The sequence below is a fragment of the Pseudorca crassidens genome, chromosome 2 (assembly GCF_039906515.1).
Source record: "Pseudorca crassidens isolate mPseCra1 chromosome 2, mPseCra1.hap1, whole genome shotgun sequence".
NCBI classification, from domain to species: domain Eukaryota; kingdom Metazoa; phylum Chordata; class Mammalia; order Artiodactyla; family Delphinidae; genus Pseudorca; species Pseudorca crassidens.
Window position 1 is genome coordinate 125,988,897 of NC_090297.1, and position 19,601 is coordinate 126,008,497.

Here is a 19,601-nt window from a genome sequence, read left to right on the forward strand (position 1 = left end):
TTAGAGTGGTGTCAGCCGAGCAATCAGATGGTAGATGTGCCAAGTGTCTGACCTCCCCGTGTCTGCCACCCCTCCCCCCAATCCCCGTGACACCTCTCCTGATACAGATGGACAGGGGCTGGTTTAAAATGACAGTTTCAAGTTCGTGTAGGAAGAGAAAGTTAATTCAAAGAAACAGCCAGACAAGCTTCCTTCTTCTGTAGGAATAACTATTATCCCCTTTCACCATGGCCTACCTGGGAACCCACTTTGCCTTCAGATCCCGCAGGCAGAAGACCAATGATGAGCTCCGTCGGCATAGCATGTCCTTTATTCTTCACAAAGCTATTTGCAATGACTTCTTTCAGAGCTATCTCTACCTGCTGGAAAATATTCCCCTGGGTAAGTGAGTCAGAGCTACTAGATAAGGGACAAGAAATGACTGGAGCAACTGTGTGAGACTGTGGGGCTTTTGCAAAAGGAATTAGAACAAGGACACTTTCCAGATAAAAAGGACACACAACCAATGTCCGTGGGCTTAAATGTTTCAATGGCATTCTTTAATGGAAAGTGCAAAGACCAAGTAGTGCCTGGTGGGACAAGCCTCTATTTGGGGACTTCCATGCACCTCAGACATGGGTAACTTGCTTCTCTGGGTGTTGGTTGCCTGAGTGTCAGGATTATAGAAATTAATTTCTTGAGTTTGGAAGGACATTTTTAGTATTTGCAAAAATTTAGAGGTGGGCAAATTAGGTAACTCAAAGATGAGAATATTAATACAGAAGCATATCAACAAAGAATTTTTTAAAAAGGCTAAACAATAATAGATCAAGGTTGTTGGTGTGTGCGGCTGTGTGTGAGTGTGTGTGTGTGTGTGTGTGTTTGTATGCATGAGTACACACTCCACATAATCCTTTCTGGCCTTTCTAAATTACAATAATAGTCCAAGAGCTTAAAAGGAGCAGATTTTAGTTTGGTCTTTGAATATTAAGAAAAAAACTGGGCTGTAGTCTGTCTCCATTTTAGTTATTTCCTCTAGTTTTCAGGAATTGGACAATAGGGCAATAAAAAGCTTATCTGGTTTGTCTACACTTTTCTCAGCCTCTGTGAAAATGGTTACTTCAGGGCGCTCTTAACAACACTGAAGAGGAAATAACTTGCGATTAAGGAGTAAAGTATCTCCCTTTGATTTATATTTTCCCCCCGTGAAAGCAGGAACAGTGTGTATCAACCCCAGTCTGCTTTGTTAAGGTTGCTGAAAGCCCCATTGTACACTTGATGTGGCCAGGGTTTCCAGACGTGAAAGGAGCTACATAATTCTTTGTATTGCGTTCAAAACTATGTTAGCAGCTTACCAAAGTCTCTTTCTATAAGTCCATTTCTGAAGGGAATCTTTAACTCTAGACATACAAATACTTTCATCTTATATTTATATATATTTCTTATAAAAATTTCGCATTCATGACTCTATTTGATCCTCACAGCCATGCTATGCGATAGATAGGGTATTATTATTTTTCCACCCACCTTCTCACTCTTGCCCCCTATCTTGTCTTTTCAAGTGAGGAAAAGAAAATTCAGAGATGATGAGATCTAATCTAGATAGGTCTCATCTAGATACCAAAGCAAGAACCCAAGACCAGGACTCTTTCTGGTGGATAGCACTACACATGAGTAATTCTTTTAGGACATAGTGTACATCTCATTTGTATTCAAATGGAAAAGTTAGAGCAGTCTATTTGGAAGGTGATGATGTTCTGACCACTCCACATATTGTCAGAGGATTGCTTTTCTGGAGACACTCTTTGGGCCACACCTCAATAACAGTAGCTTGTTGGCTCGTGTTGCATTAGTCTGGAGAAAGATATTAATTACAATAACTTATGAGAGGTTCACTAAGGGGCAGATGACTGCCCAATTTTAAAAATAACTATTAGAAAAGAAACTCATCTCTGAAAGTAGCTAAAGATGAATTAAAAGACCCCAATAAATATTTATTAGACAAATTAAGGGCCCTTTACTAATAATTAATTGCAGGTTACCAATGTCCTGAGTTCAAATTCTGGCACTGCTAGTGGTAGAGAAAATCACCTCTGCAAGTTACTAATGTCTCTGAGCATCATTTTCCTCAAAACTATGGGGCTGTTGGAGGATTAAATGCAATTATATATGTGAAACTAGCCAACGCTCAGTAAACATTAGCTTTTTATCTCCTTCCTTAGAGTCAGATCTCTTTTAAAGTCATCACGTAACCTTCCTTAGAACAGGCATTACCGAAGATGATAAGCTTAATTTGCTATATGGGAGTTTTCAGGCTGCAGTGGATATTAGTCTTTTCAGTTTGGAAATAAAACTCAGCCCCACTGAAGTGTTTTAGAGTTGGCTTTCCCTCCTCCTGATGATTTCAAGACTTCATAGAAATGAAATTAAAGCCCTTCTTTTAAAAGGATGGGGAACCCTACTGTAGAGTCTGCACAGAGAGTTTGTTGTTTGGGGTAGTTATGGGGAGAACAGTGGCTAACCGGACTCTTTGATTCCTTCTTTCCTTCCTTCCTCCCTCCAACTGCCTGTGTTAGGCAGCCAGGCTCACACCAGCTCACCGGGCAGTGACATTCAGTCATAGGGACATTTGCTGAAATATCCCCGACTAGCCTCAGTGATTCGTGGAGAAGCAAGAGCATGCATATTCAAAATCTCCAATGGAAAAGTTAGCTATGCCATTGAATACAACAGGTCTTCACAAAGAAATGGGAGCAAGCTTATTACTATTCTCAGTGGGTTACATATATTATCTCAGTTAATCCTCACAACAGCTCTATTATGTGGTGCCGTTATTTTCTCCACCCTATATCTGAGGAACAGAGGAAGTAAGTAGTGCAGGATTAGAATCCAGGCAGTCTAGCTCCATGGTCTGTCTTTTTTAACCACAAAATCCTGCTGCCTCCCATTGTAAATGGCGACTTGACACATGAGAGGAGCAATGTAAGTTTTACCACTTTTTTTGAATTGACAGGAATACAAAACATAGTCTATGAGGAGCACTGGCTTTCTGCTGAGATAATCAACAAGATGGGCAGCCAGTGAGCAGGTTCCTATAATCTAGTTTTACCAGCCCACATTCAGTTGGAGGCTTGGAGTCAATGAATTTTCCAAAGGTGACTGTTTGTGAACAAATCAGAAGTAGAATAGGAAAACAATTCATATAAATCTCCAGTTTGTATATCAGTGCAAGCAGGGGCCTATATATGGCCCAATTGGAGATGTTCATATAATTACTCCTCAGTAATTCTTCTAGCACTATCCACAGCATATTTCTAGTACATAGAAGTCAGTGAATATTTATTAATTATATATTGAGCAAGAATCTATTACTCCTGGACATTGGTAAAGGCTTAGTTTAACTTCACATTTAGAACAATAGTTCCACGTGGTTTAGCAAAAGGAACAAAGGCTTTGCATTTATTTGTTTATTTTTAACATCTTTATTGGAGTATAATTGCTTTACATTGTTGTGTTAGTTTCTGCTGTATAACAAAGTGAATCAGCTATATGTATACATATATCCCCATATCCCCTCCCTCTTGCATCTCCCTCCCACCCTCCCTATCCCACCCCTCTAGGTGGTCACAAAGCACTGGGCTGATCTCCCTGTGCTATGCAGCTGCTTCCCACTAGCTATCTATTTTACATTTGGTAGTGTATATATGTCCATGCCACTGTCTCACTTCGTCCCAGCTTACCCTTCCCCCTCCCTGTGTCCTCAAGTTCATTCACTAGGTCTGCATCTTTATTCCTGTCCTGCACCTAGGTTCTTCAAAACCGCTTATATTTTTAGATTTCATGTATATGTGTTAGCATATGGTATTTGTTTTTCTCTTTCTGACTTAAGGCTTTGCATTTAAATAGGTTTGGGTTAGGGCCTGGCTGTGACACTTCATTTCTGTGTAATATTGAGTAAGTTACTAAATCTTTCTGATTTTCTCATTACTTACCTGTAAAATGATGATTATAATCCCAGTTTTGTAGTGTCGTTGTGAGGATCAGAGTGTGAAGAGATGACCTGAGAGTGCCTAGCCTAATGCCTGGAACATAGGTACCCACTAATGGTTAGTAACCAACCCCCCTTCACTTACCCCTTTTTAGAAGAATTAGGCTCTGAGGAGGAAATTGAGAACAATGGCCACACCTTTGCTATCGCAATTAAAAACTAGAATTAATAAAAACATTTCCTATAATACACTTGGAACTTCCAAATGAAACTCAGCATACAACTCTTGGCATTTTTCAAATCAATTTCATCCCTGTGGTAGGCATTGCTGCACAACTTTTTGTACAGTGATACATTTTCCAAATGTTTATTGTTAACCTTTGCAGTGCCAATGCTGTAAGATCATTTTTTCACTTTAAAGAAATGAAGAACCAGATAATTTCCCTTTATTTAGCAGACTTTCAGATACACTGTGTTAGATGGATGAAATATGAGTTTTGGATTTAAATAGACCTAGGTTTAAATCCCAGTTGTGTCACTCACTGGCAGTTTAGTTAACCTCTTGATGCCCTGTTTTCTTCTGTAGATAATCACATTTATCTTACATATTCAGTTAGATATAAATGCTTAGCATATGTAGCACATATATACATATTTGATCAGTGATAGTTAATATTTTTTATTATTTGGGTATGCCTAATTAGGAGAGAAGATATATCCTCCTATAGTTTTTCGTAAACTACAAAAAGTGTGACTTATTTGTGATTATGCTGGTTTTTCCTTATAGCCATTCACTACTTTGCTGAACCTGTGTATTATTCAAAGAACAGAAAGCTAGACAATATTCCTTTATTCAGTGAACATTTAAAGGAGGTCTGCTATGTGTTAAGTGTAATTGTAAGTCCCAGGATTACAAGGAAAATAAAATAGAGCTTTATCCTGAGAGTTCAGTGTAGGAGAGAGACCCACACAGATAATTTTTGTGGAATGTGGAAGTCATGATAGAGACCACTACAGGATGCTGCAGAGGTGCAGAGGAGGCGTGGTGACTGCTGAATCAGCTTCTGACTCTTCTGATGCAAAATCTCACCATGAAAAATCTGTCCCCAGTATCTTCACCTGAATTCTGACCTTTTCCAATTTGACAGTGGGTCAGGTAGAACACTAAAGTTGGAATAGAGAGTTACGAAGACACTCAGCCCAGTGGGCAGGGGATGTGATGTGTGGTGGGAGCTTGAGTACATTCTTGCTAAAGAGGGGAAAGTGTATTTTCCCTCCTTTCCCACCTCTGCTTACGTTATTTGTGTTGAAGGCTGAAAAGAATTTAGGGAACACTGAAATAGCTCTCAGTTGGAAAAAACCCACTAAAACTTTCAGGGCAGGCAGTGCATTATTTTAGAGGCAAGAAACACCAGACACCTAAAGCATGCAGGGAAGAAATAAAACCTAGAGGGCCTGTCAGGGTAATTCTGAGACTTGTTAATGATGACTTTCTAGCATTCTGGCACACACAGACCCTTGGATTCTACCAGGAACATTGATAAAATCCCACTTCCTACCCTTTCCTGTTGGTGAAAACACAGATGACTTTGTTTTTTTTTAGATTCCATATGTAAGTAAGATCATACATTATTTATCTTTCTCTGATTTATTTCACCTAGTATAATTCCCACAAGATCCATCCATGTTGTCACAAATGGCAGGATTTTCTTCCTTTTATGGCTGAGTAATATTCCATTGTGCCCAAGTACCTTTTCCTTCCTTCCTCCCTTCCTTCTTTCCTCCCTTCCTTCTTTCCTTCCTCCCTCCCTCCCTCCCTTCCTTCCTTCCTTCCTTAAATTTTTACCATTTCTTCTTTAATGGCTAAAATGAGAAGTCATCACCTACAAACCTCTTTTATGGAAGATCTTACAGTTCATAAGGGCATCTTCTAGTTGGACTTTCTTTTCTCTTATAGACTAACTTGATTCAATATTCTGTCTCCGATCATTTCAAACTTACCATTTAAATCTAGCCTACATATCCTCTGAAGACTCCCAGGTCAATTTTCAGTTGACAAACAGGTCTAAAGTTTGGAATAAAGTCTAAAATAGTTATATCCAACTATTAAAAAGAGAAAAAGAAAAAGCTACTCAGCAAACATAGACACTTATCTCTCAACAAAATTTTTCTTAGAGAGTTCACGAGATCTTTGTTCTTCTTCAGGGCAAATTCACATATACTTTATTTTTATTTTTGTAACAAGTAAGCCATTGGAAGGTCCTTGGGAGTTCAGCTTATAACGTAGGTCAAGAAATAAGTACCATATTATATCAAGAACTAATAGAGTGTCTAGCCGCTGTCCTAGACTACCCCAAGTTTCACAAAAACATTGCAATCATGCAAGAATAAGCCACTAGATGTATTTCTGTAATAAAAAGGCACAGGCTGATGACTGATAACCTTATCTGAATCAGCTGGCACCGTTGCAGGAGCTATCAAGAAGGGAGAACCTGGGGCTGGCCATTACACCTCATATATCTTTTTAGTGAAATGTTCCTGTCAATTAGGTGACAAGCCCATAACCATAAAAACTTACCTATTGAGTCTGACCCCTGCTGAGCTTGGCATTCACTTGTAGTCTAAATGTTGCTGGCATAATGGACCATTCCCATTTCCAGATTAAGGGTTTTAATAAACTCCACCAACTTGTTGACTTAACCAGGTGATGATGAGTGTGGCTGTTTTGCTGCTTTGGTTGGATCAACGAGAGAGTACTGGGCTGTGGCTTGCCTGTGATCTCAAGAAGCATTCAACTCTGGGAAGACTTGGTAAGCTGTGATTTCCTAGCCTGCTTTTCTGAGGCATACAGAAGAATTTGGAACAGTCATGTTTTTGGCATGGCGATGAATAATTTTTGTCGTCCCTGTTGAAATTATCAGCATTTCTTGAGCTACCTGTTTACACAACACTTTACCAAGTACTAGGGAAGCGGGACTGGTGTAGGTCAGTGGTTTCCAATGTTTTTGAACATGAGGGTGCTCCTTTTAATGTTTTATTTTCTCAATCAGTAACTAACTTGAGTATAAAATGTCAAAAAATCTATGTATTATTAATAGTTTTAAAAGATTTGTATTTTTAAAATGACAACCTATTGTTGGTTAATATATATGGGAGATATAGTATATAACATTGTTAGTCTCTAGGAAATAAAGTACATGGGAATTGATTCCTGTACCCCTTTTAGCAAATTCATGATCATTCAAGGGTCCAAATGTTGGCCACATCCAGTGTTTTCAAGTTGGGAAATACTGATTTAACTCCACAGATGAAGCATACTAAAATGGATAGTAGTAGTGTTTATTGGATTTTTAACTTTTAGAATCAAAATTTGGGATTATGTAACCATTGTTCAATTCAAAGCCAAGTAGTGCATTAGTCCAATGTCACAATCTTTGTTTACCTGAAGAAAAATGTTCCTAGTTAAGGTTAAATAGATTGTCTTTTCTTATACTCCTTCTACATAAAATTGTGTCATATTTTGGTTTGCTTCATATCCTGATTGTAACATTTTTATACTGTTGTATATTTTACTTAGAACTTTCAACTGTCTTTTATTTTTGTTGATTGCGGTTAAAAATATGTCTTCCTAAGAATATCACTATGTCTCCTTACTTCTTACCTACTATCTATTACCCAGAATCCAGTTCATTCTACTTCCTAAAGATATTTTTTTAAAGCCTGTGTTTTCTGTTGTAATATAAATTGATTTCTTTCTAGATCTGATAGTATCTGTCATTTTGGTATTTCTTTTCATTGGATTCCTGGGTTAATTTCATTGTATATCTTCTCTTGATTTTAACCCTCATTGGGCTGGAATATAGCTGCAAAAAACTTCTGAAGGATGAATCCATGGGAGGTAACTATTCTTTCACCATTTGAATGGTAACAAATTTTAGCCTCAAAATAATTTTCCCTCAGAATATTGATGACACTGCTCCACTGTTTTCCAGGGTTTCTGATGAGATCTGTGTTATATGCCTGATTCTAGTTCTTTGAACATAGGGTTGCCAGATAAAATATAAAAGGCCGGCTAAATTTAAATTTAAGATAATCAACGAACAAATTTTAGTATAAGTATGTCCCATGCAATGTGTGATATTTCAACTGTATTTATACTAATAGATTATCCATTGATTATCTAAAATTCAAAACTGATTGTGTGTCCTGTATTTTTATTTGCTAAATCTGGCAACCCTACTTGAAGGTCAACAAACTTTTTCCCTCTAAATAACTTAATGATCTTCTCATTACTCTTTGTGATTTGAAATTTCCTAAGGATGTATATAAATGTGACTTTTATTTAATTATTAGTATTTTTAAATCCATACTGCTCAGTACTTTTGGACCTTATAGTCTCTTTCAGCTCTGGGAAATTTTTTTCTATTATTTCTGTAATAATTTTCTTCCCTCCATTTTCAGTTTTTGAGAATCCTAATTAGCTTGATGTTGGGTCTTCTGAATTGTCTTTTTTTAAAAAATATTTTTCAAATTTTCTTTTTGATTATAGCTCATTCTTTTCATTGAATTCTGAGCACTGATGGAAGGTACTTAGCACTTTCAACTCATTCAACTTTTATTTATTTATTTATTTATATTTTTTTGGCTGCGCTGGGTTTTCATTGCTGCGTGCGGGCTTTCTCTAGTTGTGGTGAGCGGGGGCTACTCTTTGTTGCAGTGCGCACGCTTCTCATTGTGGTGGCTTCTCTTATTGCGGAGCACAGGCTCTAGGTGCACAGCCTTCAGTAGCTGTGGTGAGTGGGCTCAGTAGTTGTGGCTCATGGGCTCTAGAGCACAGGCTCAGTAGTTGTGGCACACAGGCTTAGTTGCTCCACGGCATGTGGGATCTTCCCGGACCAGGCTCGAACCCGTGTCCCCTGCATTGGCAGGCGGATTCTTAACCACTGCGCCACCAGGGAAGTACATGAATTAAGTCTTTATAGCTCTAATCTTTTTACTTCTGTTTTCCATATCAATCTTTTCCTTTATGTCCTGATAATGTACTCAACGTTATATTCCAAAGTGTTTGGTAATCAAAATTTTAATTTCTAAGAATTCTTTATTATTCTTTAAATTATCATTTTCTTGACATCTTCGATTTATGGATGCACCTGTTCTCATACCTCTTCAAGGGTGTAAGTTTTTGTTTAGTTTTGGTTTAAATTCTCATTCATTTCCTGGATTATTTCTATGTCCTTTGGGGTCAGTTTTGATTGTCTATCTGTATCTTTGTTTTTCAGACTGCCATTTTACCCCCATGTGTTTGGAAATCATTATTTATCCATAGTTAGAAATGAAGGACAGGGGCAATGATTTTAGGTAATGGAGAAGGTTTCCTCTGTATATACTTCTCCACTGAATAGAAAGGATGACAAGAAGCTCTACATTTGCCGGTAGATCTTGCGAGACTCTGAGTATGAGGAAATGAGGTACTTGGAATCCTCTATATGCCAGAATGAGTAGTGTTCTAGGATTCCAACACTAACTGGTCTTTTTCTCCTAAGGCATTTAATTTTTTTTCCTTTTTTTTAGAGAAGAGACATATTTACCCTCCCTAGGATTATAGCTGTGCTGCTTGTCACTTTTGTGGGGAGTGCATTGGTTGCCTCACCAGTTGGCCTGTAGACAGATTTTTTTGTTTTATTAACTCTTACTTCCTTTTGCAACTATCCTGAGCTGTAATTTTTTTTTTTTTTTTTTTTTTGTGGTACGCGGGCCTCTCACTGTTGTGGCCTCTCCCGTTGCGGAGCACAGGCTCCAGATGCGCAGGCTCAGTGGCCATGGCTCACGGGCCTAGCCACTCCACGGCATGTGGGATCTTCCCAGACCGGGGCACGAACCCGTGTCCCCTGCATCGGCAGGCAGACTCTCAACCACTGCGCCACCAGGGAAGCCCACTGTAAATTCTTTAGCTCTGTTCCATCTGCTTTATCTGTTTTTTGTCTTCCAGAAATTTGTTGAAATCATGAATCCATTGATGGCCCCTTCTCATTTTCTTCACTGTTGAGGGTTGAGTTTATTAAAATGATTCTTGGGGAGTACCGGGAAGCAGGGAGGACATATGCATATATTCAGCCTACAGTCTTGAACCATAAGTTTCTCCCTGTTATCTCACTTTCTATCATTTCCTTCTGAATATCCTCTAATGAAAATATTTTATATCTGCAAGTGTGCCTTTTGGTTTAAAAAACACACTTAAATGCATACTCATTTACCCCTCAGAAGTAGAACACATGTTTTTCTAAAAATAAATGTCTTAAAATACCTGAAATAATGAAATGACATAGTATATGTGAATATGCCTAGTACACTACCGGGTACAGAATAGTTGCTCAATAAATATTATATTTCTTTTTATTATTTTATTTTCAGAAGATAGAGCTCAAACCCATTTTCTGTAATGTTGGTACAAAGAGATATTTGGGTATGAGTTGCATAAAAAAAAAGAGATGAAAAAATAGCTATGCCTAATCTACCTCATGATTAGAAGTAAAGATTAGTGATTAAATTCTCATAAAATATTTGGAGGTCAAAGGTAAAAGTTACTTTGAAACTTGCGATATTATTTTTTCTACTCTAGCAAACACTGTTCAGCTTTCTTTTAATACAGTGACAAGCTATTTTTAAAATTAAACTCTAGTGTTATTAAATCATGAAAATGCCACATGATTGTGATTTATGCATGAGATACCTGAAGATCGTAGGAGTTAAGAACTTTACCCAAGGTTACATAGCAAGTAAGTCACTGAGCCAGAACTCAAACCCAGATCTTCTGACATCAAACTAATACCTTTTCTCCCACAGCACAGATTTGCAGGCTTCTAAGAGGAAATTCAATGCATGATAAGAATAAACTTGTTCTGCCATTTAAATACTGATAAATATTAATAATATTTCATTTGCAGTGAAATTGTATGCTTTAACAAGTCAAGTCATCAATGGTGAGATGCACTTCTATGCCAGAGCTAAACTCTTCTACCAAGAAGTACCAGCTACAGAAGAGGGTATGATGGGAAATTTCATCGAACTGTCCAACCCAGATATCCAGGCCTCTTGGGAATTTCTTAGGAAATTCGTTGGGGTGAGTTATCCAACTGCAGTTTGATGAGGAGGCAAAGTCCTTGCAAACATTGAGCTCACATGCTTCTGTGTTGTTGCTTAAGTCATATTAAAGCCATATGGCTCAGCCAAGAGTGTAGTGTGAAAGCCTGTTTTAAGATGTTCGGAAAGGATAGGTCACATTAAATGACTGGTTTGTCCCACTTGGCATTTCACCCTCTTAGCACCAGCTAATTTCTTATGCTACAGGGGAAGGTGAACTAGCAGCGTTAATATTACAATTAGTGGATTAAGAAGACTTCTCTTTCAGAGTCTCATAGATAAACAGTTGATACCCAGGTGATTGATGAGAGATCATGCCATTTTAGATTTTGGGGTGATTTTTTGAGTCCCTGTAATAAAAATTCAGTGTTGTAAGGAAATGCAAGCTTATGTTCAGTCTAAAAGTGGTAAGTATAGTAGAATCTCTTTATATTATTCTATACATAGTTGGGACATTGCCTTGAAAGAATGTGATCCCTTTGTAGACTTGGTGTTGGGTGAAACTCCACTTCCTTACTTCCACGCCATATGAAGATGGATCATATACTGTAGGGGCCAAAATCTTGGGCTCTAGAGTCATTACAGTTCTTCTTACTATATAAGCAACCTTGGGCTTATTCCTTAAATGCTCTTAAACCTCAATTTTTCACCTGTGACTAGGGCATAACCACAGAACTCACATCATAGGATAATGTGAAGCTCAAATGAGATAATATAAGTCAAGTGCTTACTTTAGTGCACATAATTATTGCCCAATAAATCTAATTTATTGCTACTACTACTACTAACAAGCTTTCATAAAATGCATTCATTATATCTTAAGGAGCTTCATTCAGTTGTTAGAATAGACTTAACCCACACAATGAAGCTATTGTTGGTTCTACTGAGAACAAAGTCCTACCCAGCAAATAGGTTTTGTTCCAATTCACTATGAAGTCATTTGTTTGAAATTTGGAGTCCAGTTTATTCTAATGAAGGAAACATTAAGAATATTATGAATATTTGGGGTTATGTTGTCAACCTATTTAGAAGCATAACATTAATAATATCTCTAGTGTTGAGGTGAGGTTCACTTCACATCCAACTTCCCTGGAGCACCCTTTGCCTGAGTATAGAAAAAAGGATAATGATGGAGCACCCATTGGGCCAAAGTGGACATCAGCTGTGGCCATAAAGACTATGGAGCTAGGGATGTTGGCTGGGGCTATTTCTAGGTCAGGTTAACCTGGAATATTTTTAAATGAGTGTTGCTGACTGATTTCACTGAGCACTTTTTCTGAGATAGTCAGTCACTCTGATAAGCACTTTAGAAGCACTGTCTTATTTACTCTTCATTAATAATTCTGTGAGGTAAGTACTATTATCATTTCTTGTTTTCACCGTTGTGGAAACTGAGGCTTGGAGAGGTTAAATAAGTTTTTAAGGTTACACGGTTGGTAAGAGACAGAGCTAGGACTTACGCCTGGCAAGGTCTGTCTGACACCAAACTCCCTGCTCTTATCCACGACATATTTTTTCCATTTGTCTCATGAAGCAGAAAAATCCCTGCTTTGTGTGTGTGTGTGTGTGTGTGTGTGTGTGTGTGTGTGTGTGTGTGGACCACAGACCTCAATTCTCCTCCAGTCTGGCCAAGAGCAATCCCTCCTGCTTGCCTCATGGTGAGGCTGACTTTGATCCCAATGCATTTCAGAAGCTTAGTTAGTAATCCAGCTGTCTTGTCACTCCATGTGGAATGCCAAGCTGACCACAGGGATGCTGGTCAGACAGAGCCCATACACACGCCCATGGACCCGGGAAAGGAAACAGCCTTGTGCTTGCATATTTATGTTGGAAAAGAGCAGCCTGCTCTTTTCAAACAAATATAAGGAGTCCTTCTTAGTAGACTAGGCTCATTGTGAAGCTGTGACCTCTAACTAAGTACAAACACAGTCTTTTTAAAGAAATGATATTTTGGTACTTTGACCTTAATAATATGCTAAATTAGTATCCAGGTCAAGATACAAGGAGTTAGGGAATATGAGTATCTGACATGATTTATCCTTGTGTCAACTGGGAAAAGACAGATTGTTTAATTTAAAGTTTTTCTTTCCTTTCAACACTTAGTGACATGAGACAGTGGGAAAAGGTGTTTAAACTTGTTGCAAATGTGCTTACTTTAGCAAATAAACAAATGATACCAAGATGATGTCAACAGCATAGCTGATAACATTCCTTACTTCTAGCTGTCTATTGGGGAAAATAGAAATTTATAAAAAGTAATTGGTATTTGATGATATTTATCTCTTGACATTTCTCAGAGATTGGATGACTAAAAAATTGGGGGCTAACTTGTATTTCATGGTTTTTATGAAGTGGCATTTAGCACTTTCATTTTAGTTTTTTTTTTGCGGTAAGCAGGCCTCTCACTGTTGTGGCCTCTCCCATTGCGGAGCACAGGCTCCAGACGCGCAGGCTCAGCAGCCATGGCTCACGGGCCCAGCCGCCCCGCGGCATGTGGGATCTTCCAGGACCGGGACACGAACCCGTGTCCCGTGCGTCGGCAGGCAGACTCTCAACCACTGCACCACCAGGGAAGCCCTCATTTTAGTTTTAAACTCCAGTGGAAAGAAGGTAAAATAATATTCTTCAAGACAAAATACATAGGCAGAATCAAAATGAAAATGAAATTTCTAAGAATATTTCACTTTTTTATATGAATCCATAAATATGAAGATAGGATAATAAATGAAAATAACAAAACATCTTGTTTTGAAATCACACATTGTATGTAGTTCTGGTCACATTCATGGAAGAGCATCAAATTTCAATCCAATCACGGTAGTGGGCAGCCATGGTATCCAAGAGGCTAGAGATGTTGTTCCCAAGATCAGCCTTTAAATGTCCCTTCTCAGAGGTGCTGCATGTGAATGAGAGACAGAGGAATAAATGTGGTGCCAGGATATGAGAGGTAGTGCCAACCATGTGGAGTGATATGCAATAAAGAGAACTAGGCAGTAGTGGCGAAGGGCTAAGGTGCTCAGGATTTGAGTGAAAGGCATCTTTTGTATTTGTAAATAACTTGTTTCGAGGATAACTGCGGTCAGATATCACACATCTAAGTTGATGAAAAATACACATCAGAGGATGTGCATTTTCAAGGAAGTTCTATTGCAAATATTTCACCTCTTTGGGCCTCAGTTTCCTTGTCTGAAAAAGTAGGGAGATTAGACATGAATGGTTTTAAAACTCCAGGGTTGTACTGATATCCTTCAAGGGCTTATTGGGAGAATGATAGAAAGGCTGAGTGGGTGAGGCCCTGCCTCACTTTAACCAGAACAGCTTCATAGTTATTTGTTCATTGAGAAAAAGGAGTTAGGCTGTTTTAAACTTCTTGAAATCCTCTGGCATAGATCTCTGTTGTCTCTGTTTTATTGTCCCATGGTTCAATTTTTAAAACCACTTACTATAATAATGTGAGCAACACGATCAGTAGAGGCTTTAGGGCTAAATAATGATAAGAAAAAATTATAATGAGAATCTCTAGTTGAGCACACAGATTTCAACTGAAGTCATTTTCAGTAGCTTAAAATAATTTCCCTCCATCTTGTTTATGTTATAAATTTATTTAAATGATGCTACTTTTATGGCCTTCATAACATAAAACTTTAGCCTAGGCCTTTTAATGAATTAGCTTTGTTTATATTATAATATCTGAATGAGGGATGTAGCATATTGTAAGTAGGAATGGCAAACAAGTGGCACATGTACTACCACTTCCCATTCCCATCAAGGCAGACATAACTAATCAATCATAGACCTCTTCCTGGTAAGTCTGAATGAAGCCTTAGAATTCTCTTCAACATAACATTAGACAGCTACTAACAAGGGAACCAGAGTTGTGGCACTGGAGGTGACAGCCCTAAGGTAGAACTGGCTTTGGATTCACACAGTTCACTGTTCAAATTCTAGTTCTGCCATTAGCTGGGTGATATTAAGAAAGTCTAAGGGTCCTCATCTCCAAATTGGAGAATAATCATTATCTTGTGGGGCTTTTTGATTACTATAGTTATTATGGATGCAAAGAGCTTGCTACACACAAGCAGTCAATAAATTGTGATTATTATTATTTCCTCTGAAAAGAAACTACAATTACTTCACTTTTTGTTCTTCTTTGTTCTTGCTGTAAGGAAGGCCTTTTGAGTGGACTGGAAAGCAGCGTTTCTGATGTTTCCTTCTGCTTAAACTTCACCTTTTGATCCTTAGCCAATTTTTTTTTTTTTAAACCCTTAGGTCCTGAGAAATCAAGAGTAGACTTTCTCCTTAAGATCTTGATTGACAACTTCAAGTATCTTGTTACTGTAATTTCTAGCACAAAACCTATTCAGCAGCCATCCCAACTGTGACCAAATAATTTAGACCAGCTGAATCTTATATATATACACACACACACACACACACACACACACACACACATATACATATATATACATATATATGTATATATGCACATATACATATATACACATATACATATCAGATATATACTGGTCATGTACACATACATACATGTATATATGTATATGTGTATATTACTTTATAGAAGCAAGTTTGAGAAAGTTTTTATTGGCTGATTTCCTCCTATCTCTACCCCCTATCCATCTTTCACCCTCAGTTAATTTAATGCAGAGATTTACTTTAAAAAAATTTCAGGGCTTTTGTGCCCAATAAATCATGTAGCTTCTGGTATAAAAGCAGAAAACAATTTTTAGCATGAAAAGAGACAAGGGGACTTTGCTGCAACCACCTTTTATCCTCATGAATGTGCTGTGTGTCACTGAGGCTGAGTTTGAAGTAAAATCCTGGCCTGAGACTGGAACAGTTTGCATTTCCTCAGCTCAAGTCTTAAAAATTATCTTCCACACAAGAATAGTAGATAATTCAGAGCCCCCAAAATCAGTTCTGAAAAAAATAAAATTTCAGTTATCCATCCCAGTATGAATTGAAATGTTTTCATTGCATGAATTTGAAAAGTAATTTTAAAACTCTGAAAGACTCTCACTGCTTTGCTCTCTCTTTTTTTTTAACAAGGCAATAAGCTATGGTGCAGGTCCATTTAGCTGTGGGTTTGACCCAAATTTACAGTTAACAAAGTTCTATTTTCATAGGGCTTTCAAAGGCCCATTTATCTTAGAGAAAATTACCCAGTTTTCAAACTTAAGACATTATTTTCTAAAATCCTATTTTGAAATTCTTTGAAAGACCTATATTGAATAAAATAAAGAAGGCAAAAACTAGACATGATTAGATTTTTTTTGAAAAAAGTCATTGAATATTTTATAACTTGATTGTGGTAGTGTTTACGTGCCTGTATACATTTGTCCAAACTCATTGAATGGTATACTTAAAATAGTACATTTAATTATATGAAATTGACCCAAATAAAGTTTATTTAAGGAGGTAATTGAGTGTCCAAACTCAGGGTGAGTGTGTGTTCCTGAAGTATTCCACAAGGTACCTTTCTGCAGGGGCCTGGGAGAGCTGGGACAGACTGTGCCCTGGATTGCAGCTCTGGGATAGGAAGGGTCAGCAAGCATGTCCTGTTGCTGGTTTTCAACACTGTGGAACTTGTGGACATGATGGAATCGTTCCTCCTCATGGCACAGAACTACCTGCAGGTCAGAGGGGACAAGGTAGAAACCTACCACTGCTACAGTCTGAAGGAATTCACACCCCCACTGGGGAGATATGATGCCATCTGGATTCAGTGGGTCTCTGGTTAGTCCTGCATGGCATTGCATCTGCCATTCTTCCCTTTCCAGATAGAGAAGAAGAAAACACATGGGGCTGATTAGAGGATTTGTGGAGGCAGAACAAGGACACAAAGGGAGATCTGGCTATAGTTGTGCTTAGAACAGTTAGCTAGCCTTAGGTATCATGGGAACTCCCCCAAAGCTCTGGTCCTCCAGATTTCTCCCATAACATCCTCTGAACAAGCTTGACAATTCCCATCCTTAGGGATGGAGTGCCTTCGGACCAACCTACATCATAGAAGAAACCTAAATATTTGAAAAACTTTAAAAAGTGGGGACAAAAAGAGTCTATCCCCATTTACTGGAAAAACTAGACTTTCTTAGATTTAAATTCCCAGGAAATGAGACAGCGGTGAATTGGATTTTGGTCTGAGTGTGTGTGTGTGTGTGAGACACAGAGGAATGATGACAGAGTTCGGCTGTCCACGGGACATGGAGGGAACCCAAGGGATGAGCAATAGTTTATCTTGTGCCTGGGAGGTAGATAGACTAGGTAAGATAATATCTATTTTTTAGAGCGTACACTGATTCACCTCAAAGAAGATACCTGTCCTCTTATCTAAATTCTCAAAGCCTCCTGCAGCAAAACAATTCAGGCTATTAAATAATTCATGAATGAGTGAACAAATGAGCTCCTGATTTGTAGCCTTGTGGTTGGTCCATCTTTCCTACTCACCTCCTTTCCCACCCACCCTTTCATCCTGTTCCCCCTTTTACTTGGCCTCACCTGTTGGTTAAAGACCTTCTTGCATTTCTTTCCCGGTGCCGACATGGCCTGAAAGAAAACGGCATCATCATACTGAAGGACAGTGTGGCTCAGGTGGGCTGCATCTTCCATCTGTGTGACTCGGGATATGGACATCCTCCAGAGCCTCATTAGGAAGAGTGGGCTAGTGGTGCTGGGCCAGGAGAAGCAGGACGGCTTTCCAGAGCAGTGCATCCCAGTGTGGATGTTTGCACTGCATAGCGATGGACACTCCTGACCAGCAGTGGGAGTGAACGGCTGCACTGCACAGTAGTGCTTTGGGAAGAGGTGTTCTCCTCTGAGGTGCCCCTTGTAATTCATGTAGGAGTGAAGGGAAGGGACTACAGCATGTATGGAAATGACTGATGTAATATGTACATGTTTCCACTAATTATGTAAGTACATGCGCACACTCTGTGGATTTTCCAAAAGAGAAATGGAAAGTGGTATCTGGAAAAACTGCTAAAGTGTACGTAAAAAACAGAAAAGGGAGCAACATTCACAAAATCTAAACTGCTTGGTCTCTGAAGATTTGCATTATAGAGTAGTTTAGGGTGGGTGGGGTAAAGCCTAGACCACCTTTCTCTGCCCTCATGCTAGATACATTATACTTCCTTCCTCCTTGGGAATACTACTTCTCTAGATAAAAATCTCCCCCTAATTAAGAAGGCAACAGTCAAAATAATCTTATAAAAACAATTCCATTACTTAATTTTGTCTTTAGCTTTAGCAGAACAAAAGACTATGGTTTCACTTTCTATTTTGGGTCAGTTTCACCACCCAGTGATGTAATATGGATATAATTTGATAACAAAGGTCTGCATTCCAGTGATGGGGAAGTGTCTCCTTTCAGGAGAAAATGTTTTACCCTTGAAATTTCAGCTGTGAACATATAAGTAAATGTCATTGATAATCTAATTTTAGCCATTGGCTTCCAACACAACTTGCTTCATTGCAGCTGCTCCTGTTTCCTTTGATTGATATGACTGTACATTGGAAAGAGAAACGAAATGATAAGCCTGAAAATTGAACCAACTGGATTAATTTAAGGCATTGGTTTAATTAAAAATAATCTGAAATCTTTCAAAAACAAAAATGTAATTAATTTTTATTAGCAGAATGTTTAAATATAACAGCTACTGTATTTAAAACACTCTAATATCTTCCTGTGAAGGACATATTTGTGTTTTGATATATATTGAGTCTCCTATGAAATGCAGTCAATTTAAGTAAAGAAAGTCTATTATATGGATATGCTATCACCATAAAAATCATGTCTGTAAGTCATATCTGTAACTTAGGAGGAAAACAATTGTTATAAAACATTTACTACCTTGATATAACCTTACCTAGGTAGTTTCATTTATGTCCTGGAAAATTATGTCACTTACTCTGCCACTGGCACCCTCCAGCTGCAGTATGTTATTCACAGTGCTCTAGGGTAACGTAACAGAATGTGAGTTAGAACCATTGGTGGAGAAGCCAGAGACCAGAATTAAATAAAATGGGGGATCATTACCAAACAGACTAAGTAGTATGACAAAACAAGGGAACTCAGGTTTTCATCCTTTGTGTCTTGGAGCAAATTAACTGAATCTTCCTTTTTGGCCCATCCCAGGAATTTTCTGTTTCTTTTACCTGAGCACCCTTATTCTCTTACTTCTTGACTTTACGCTTTGCCAGTACTCACATGCTGATTGACAAAATTGTCCATTTTCTCTGCTCCTTGGCTCCTCAAGGAGGAAATAACAGAATTGTCCTATGAATATGGATGTATGATCTTTAACTCAGGTGAGTCTTTGAAGTTGAGCAGCAGTCCTTTTCTCATCCTAAATCAAATCATTTTCCATTCTCCTTAGAAAATTTCCAGATCTTTATTGTTTCACAAAGTTTCCCCACACCATATCTATCTGTAATTTAATTGAGAATGTAGAAACTGGTGAGTAAATGTATCAATATC

The 19,601-nt window shown here is 38.2% G+C and overlaps 1 protein-coding gene across 1 annotated transcript; it reads left to right on the forward strand.

Moving 5' to 3' along the window:
* Positions 1-227: 227 nt before the first annotated feature.
* NTMT2 (N-terminal Xaa-Pro-Lys N-methyltransferase 2) lies at positions 228-17,879 on the forward strand. The gene is given in 5 exon segments (XM_067728609.1): positions 228-381; positions 10,912-11,087; positions 16,612-16,862; positions 17,620-17,736; positions 17,738-17,879. Coding segments are annotated over 5 exon segments (840 nt in total).
* The last annotated feature ends 1,722 nt before the right edge of the window (positions 17,880-19,601 follow it).